Source organism: Solea solea, chromosome 3, assembly GCF_958295425.1.
Source record: "Solea solea chromosome 3, fSolSol10.1, whole genome shotgun sequence".
NCBI classification, from domain to species: Eukaryota; Metazoa; Chordata; class Actinopteri; order Pleuronectiformes; family Soleidae; genus Solea; species Solea solea.
Window position 1 is genome coordinate 5,722,088 of NC_081136.1, and position 6,000 is coordinate 5,728,087.

The 6,000-nt window shown below is 40.2% G+C and overlaps 1 protein-coding gene across 1 annotated transcript in view; it reads left to right on the forward strand.

The window, feature by feature from the left end:
• The window catches only part of LOC131456532 (phosphofurin acidic cluster sorting protein 1-like), a 44,186-nt gene extending 40,556 nt beyond the window's left edge, over positions 1-3,630 (forward strand). Inside the window, exons 19-24 of the mRNA XM_058624940.1 lie at positions 470-512; positions 631-673; positions 769-916; positions 1,695-1,933; positions 2,044-2,163; positions 2,967-3,630. Coding sequence (XP_058480923.1) covers positions 470-512; positions 631-673; positions 769-916; positions 1,695-1,933; positions 2,044-2,163; positions 2,967-3,085 — 712 coding nt within the window. The 3' untranslated portion in view covers positions 3,086-3,630. The remainder of the gene's footprint in view (positions 1-469; positions 513-630; positions 674-768; positions 917-1,694; positions 1,934-2,043; positions 2,164-2,966) is intronic.
• The last annotated feature ends 2,370 nt before the right edge of the window (positions 3,631-6,000 follow it).

Sequence of the window (6,000 nt, forward strand, 5' to 3'; positions counted from 1 at the left end):
GATCGTGACGTCAGTGACATTAGATCAATGGCGCTTTTTCCCACGACTTGTTTTTTGTGTGACACTTTACATGCACTTTAAAAAGTCTTATTTTAGTAGACAATCATTTGGTTTTCTTCCTGTCATGTAAACACGTTAGTCCGACTAAAATCAAGCGAGTCTTAGTCGGACTAATGGTGCTTTTCCACTGGTTGTGATGCTGTCGCTAAATACACCAGAATCCTCTGTTAAATATTGAGATTTTGCAAATTTCCTTGCTAAATGTTGCAGATTAACATGTTTTCAGGATTTTTTAACCGATCTACAGTTGGGCATTGTTCAGTTTTATTCCTGTGTAGGATGTCGTCAGAGCAGGTACAAAAAAAAAGTACCAGGTAGTGTCACTAATGGAAAAGCAAGAAAACAAAGCCGAGCTGAGCCAGCTTGAGAACCATGTAACAAGCCATTATTTTCTGTTTTCTTCTTCCAGGCGAGACGAGGACTCATACCAGAAATTCATTCCTTTTATCGGGGTAAGATTTTACCTTCAGGTTTCAGGAGTCGCTGTGGGTTCATGTTGCCAGGTGACAGCTGCTGATTTTCTATGAATTCAAGTTAAAAAATATATATATATATTTGTGGGTTCTCCAGGTTGTGAAGGTCGGCCTCATCGAGTCCAGTTCTTCTCCCACAGGTAAGTGAGAGTGTATAGCGTTTAAACATCCACCAGTGACAGGAAAGCAGAGATTAAATTTCTTGGATTAACGCTATTCGTGAACGTTTGGTTAGGAGACACGGAAGAGGGCGTGGCCGTGAGCTTGGCCGTCCCCTCCACGTCTCCCCCCTCCCATGGCCACGGCTCCCCCACCGGCATGATCAAAGAGGCAGCGACTCCCCCTTCCTCCCCCTCCATGGGCAGTGTCCTCACAGTACAGGGGTAAGAATGACCTCACCTTCTTTGTTTCTCTTTGTTCACCCATTCATGTTTTGTTTTTTGTTTTTTTTTTGCCGAGTCATGGAAAATCCAAGATTTTATCCTGGAAATGTGGGCTGCAACTAGCGATTCTTTTCATAATTGATTAATCAAGTAATCGTTTGGTCTATAAAATGTCATTTTTGTCCACAAACCAAACATTATTCATTTTTAATGATTTCTTTGTGACTTGGAGCAAAGAATCCACAAAATATTCACATTTAAGACACGAAAAAATCTGAAAACTGATTCATCTATTATCAGAATAGTTGATCGATTAATGATTGATTCATTGAGTAATTGTTTCCATCCCTGCTAAATATAGTCTGTTAATAATCCATCATTTAGTCTCAGGGAGAAGAAAAGAAAACCTTTTATTTGACTTTAAAAAATTGTATTTATCACTTTACTAGTTATGTTTATTAGTTGGGAATGCCTCGTCAGCGATTCCTAACAATAGCTCTCCTATTTCCCTCTGTACCATTTTTTTTTTTTGATCGATATTTCCTACAGAAGTAGAAAAATATCTCTATTTATTGCTTTTCTTGCAAGTTATTCATCCATTTATTTATTTATATTTGGGGAAAATATATTGTTTGGGCTCCACGGCATCTCTGTTTTTATGAGTCAATAAAGCACTTTGGTGTCTGCGCTGACTGCAGGAAAGGAATTTGCTACCTCTGATTTATTTTTGGAGTGCTCGCTAAAAATGTCCCCTCTCTCTGTCTCTCTCTGTCCTCAGGAGTCCCAGCATGTCTCACGGCGTGGACGCCATCGGCCTGCAGGTGGACTACTGGCTGGCCTCGCTCGCCGAGAAGCGGCGGGAGGGCGAGCGGCGGGACACGGGCTGCAAGAACACGCTGAAGAGCGCCTTCCGCTCGCTGCAGGTCAGCAGGCTACCAGGCGGGGGCAGCAGTGATCCCCAGGCCCAGGTCAGCACCATGGCCATGACCGTGGTCACCAAGGAGAAGAACAAGAAGGGTGAGCTTTTACAGTTTGTTACATTTACTGCTTTAATAATCCCATTAACATGTGAATTAAACATTATATTAAACTTTATACTTCTATTTTAATATCTATATCCCCTACAGTTCCCACCATCTTCTTGGGAAAGAAGCCCAAGGAGAAGGACGTGGACTCAAAGAGCCAGATCATTGAAGGCATCAGCCGACTCATCTGCTCTGCCAAGCAGCAGCAGACTTTCCTGAAAGGTAATCACTCCGTCTTTGTTTCAGTCATTAAAACAAGTTTTAACAGGTTTTTTTCCCCCTGCATTTTAAAGGTGAATATTTGCTCCATATAACCAACAAATCATTACAACAGAATCATTTTGGATTGTGGACAAAACATGTCATCAACATTGTCATTTCCAGGTTTCATCAACATTTTATGACATTTATTTTTACCAACCAAGTGCAGTTGGGAGGAAGTTCAATCTCAAAATTTAAAATCCAAGTTGAAATTCATAATGGCCGACTACCTGTTGAGCTGAGGTCATTGTCTTGATTGACTTTTTTTGTTCGTCTTGGGGTATTAGAGCCACATTTAAAACAAAAACAGCAGGTATTCTCAGATTAATGTCAAAATTCTGAGATTAAAGTCAGAATTCTGAAATTAAAAATCAGAGATTAAAGTCAGAATTCTGAGGAAAAATGTCCGAATTCTGAGATTGAAATTAGAGATTAAAGTCCGAATTCTGAGATTAAGTCAGAATTCTGAAATTCAGTCAAAATTCTAAGAATAAATCTGACAATTTTTCACTGAATTCTGATTTACTCTCGATTTTCTAAATTCATGGTGTTTAATAATTTTTTTTTCTTTCTTACAAATTGTTTTTTGCATGTGACCCTAATGCTCTTCCGTTTATCACATGTCCCAGTCAAGTTTCAAAAAATTAAGTGCAACTTAAATTTGGCTCACTTTTCACCTCAGGTCATCGCATGTCACATGAGCTCATTGTGTTCTTGTTGTGTTTCTTTTTTTTTTAAAATCTTTAAATCTGTTGTTCCTCCAGTGTCCATAGATGGCGTAGAGTGGAACGACGTTAAGTTCTTCCAGCTGGCCGCTCAGTGGCCGACTCACGTCAAATACTTTCCCGTCGGACTTTTCGGCTACAGCAAGCCGCCATCTTAGGGGTGAGCGCCTCCCCCCCTCCACCACCACCACCATCACCCCGGCCCCACTTTCAACTCCTATGACTCTCCTCGTTCATGCACACACGCAGACTCCGCCTCTCAAGAAGACGCCGAGTGGCTGGGCACTTTTTCTTTTCTTTTTTTTCCTCCTCCTTCTTCTTCTTCTTCTTCTGTAAATTCATGTTTCACTATCATTATTTCTTTTTTGGAGCGAAGTTACTGGTCACTTTAACGCCTCTTTCAGTGAGTGTGTGCGCACATGTGAATGTACAGTGTGTGTGTGTGTGTGTTTACAAGGGACTTACAGCACAAGTATGAGCGAACTGCCATCCCCCCCCATGGAATGCAACAGCATGCAACAATTTTCAAAACCCTTCAAATCGACCCTTGATCTTTTTGACGGCGGCACTTAAATCCACGCGTGCATGCGCTGAATGAACTCAGACACCGATCGAGTGCCGCAAAGAACCGTAAAGCGGCGGCGCCTCCGTGTTTGCATGAGCCGACGAAAACGGCAAAGAAAAATCATAAACACACGCCCTTTAAAAACAGGCCTAGTCATGTTTTTTTTTTTAAGTTAAGGGCTTCCACGCACTCGTCTTAAAAATACGCCGCGTTTCCACCAACTGGAGCGTTTCGGTTTTGGTTCGGCACGGTGCGTTTATTCCATTAGGAATACTGTAGTAACCAAAATAATCAGCCTCAGTTCCATTTTCATCACCCTTCCCTTGGGGTACCGGATTAAATTAAAATGGTACGGTCCAAATGGAGCTAGCTCGAGCAACGCAAGCCTGACGCAGGGCTTAACTGTTCCAGACTGTACCGTGCCACCATGGAAACACTCACATGGCAAAAATCCTTTGGAGGTTTTTGCTGGAAAAAAAAAAAGAGACAAAAAGGAAAATATTAAACAAGGGGGAAGTGTCTGTTTTTGTGGGAAAATAGTGTAAATTTCCCTTTAATGCTGTTGTGCGATGTATAATGTACTTTTTTGTTTTTTTTGCGAGTCCCAGGATTTCACTGTAAAGTGCAGTTTCCTTTTATCTTCTTGTTTGCTATGCACTTATGTCAGAACACATGGACCATGCAGCCCAAATATACGTATATATATGTTATATATATATATATATATATATATACATATGCAACAAGGAAACTGGGAGAAAGAAATTGCATATTTAATGTTTAAAAATGCTCCAAAATTCAGCAGCATTGATGGGAAAATGATCCAGGAGATCGCGAAATAAAGCACAATATTGACCCGCAGTTTCTCCCGTTGCTGTAATTCAAACGTGTTGATTTTTGTCCAAATTCCCCCCAAAATAATGTCAATTCTATGAAGGAAAACAAAAGCATTTGGGTGTTTTGATACAGGTGTGCTACGAGCTGTCGTGAGGTGATGTGTACAGTAACTGCTACCAAATGTGTGTGTGGTGAAATTAATATGACGTGGTCAGAAAACCTTAAAGAAAATCACTTAAATTAGTAAAAAAAAAAATGAAACTTTTTCTACCATGTGACAGAGGGCATGCAGCTGTTGTGTGTATGTATGTGTGTGTGTGTGTGTGTGTGTGTGTGTGTGTGTGTGTGTGTGGTGGTGGTCCTGTTTACGTTGTAGTCCCGGCACAAGGCAAAATGCAGATCGTTTTCAAAACAAACAAACAAAGGAAAGTAGATAATTCAATTCAAAATGAACGGGGGAAATTTAACAATAGTACAAATTAATTGTGTATCTGGATTTGTGGTTTTGTAATAAACGTGAACAAAAAAAAACAATGTAAAAAATTCAACTTACTGCGCTTGTGTCACCTACGTCGTAAAAAACTCTCCAAGTGAAGTATTAGCAACATATTTTTTTTATAGTGTCTTGATTTAAATGCTGTTTGATTGATTGATTGATTGAATAAATTATATATTTTTTTTCCCTCCATGTTACAGTCATAACGTTGGCAGCGTTTCTTGGATTTGCCTCGTTTTGCTATTCTGTTACAAACAAACAGCCAGATTATTATTATTTTCTTTTTCGTAATATTTGAATGTGTCAGATTACGCGGTCACGTGTCTTTTGCGATCTCACGGCTCGAGTTGGGTAGTGCGTCACTTTAAATTGGCTCAAAACGACAGATTTTTAAAAGAAATATTAGGAAAATATTCGCCAGATAGCGTTTTTCCACTCGTGTCGCTCACAGACTGACGGCTCGGCTTCGAAAAGAAGCTGAGTTTGATTTTTCACATTGACGACGTACTGTAGCTGTTGTTGTTACTTGATTGTGGAACCACTTAAATAATCCATACTTATCAATCATTCATAATTTGCCACTAATGACCGTATCAATGTGAATAAGAGGTTTTGTGTTGCTAAGTTCCCGAGACTCGATTTCTACGTCCCATTCCACGTTTGGATCGTGTATTCAAAATCTTTAGCTAATTTTAAGCAAATTTTTTTGAGAATAATCACCAAGCTCTTCCCGGTGATTTTAGCTCCTTTTTGAAGTCATTCCAAATATCACCTGCACTCATTATGCGACTGACGGACAAAGTTAGCCACTAGCTGGTGAGCAAAGTTAAGCATTTAGCAGCTAAAAGGGGCAGATATTTCCCTCTGGAAACCAAAAACAAAGCGACTTCGTCACATACATTAGACGCTATATAACTCCGTAGTAGCATTTCAGGATGGTGTCAATCAAGTGTTTCGCGAAAGAACTTTATTCCTTCACTGCGTTTAGTCTCCATTTCCAGGCTTTTTGGAAATCTGGCACCTGACCGGAGACTTTGACCAATCACAATGCAGTTCAAAGAGGGAGAGGGCGCCTCCTGTTGGCTGCTTTTTTAAGCAAGTAGCTAGGTTATTGTGCGACTGACGGACAAAAAAGGGCAGATATTTCTCACTGGAGACCAAAAACAGATGGACTG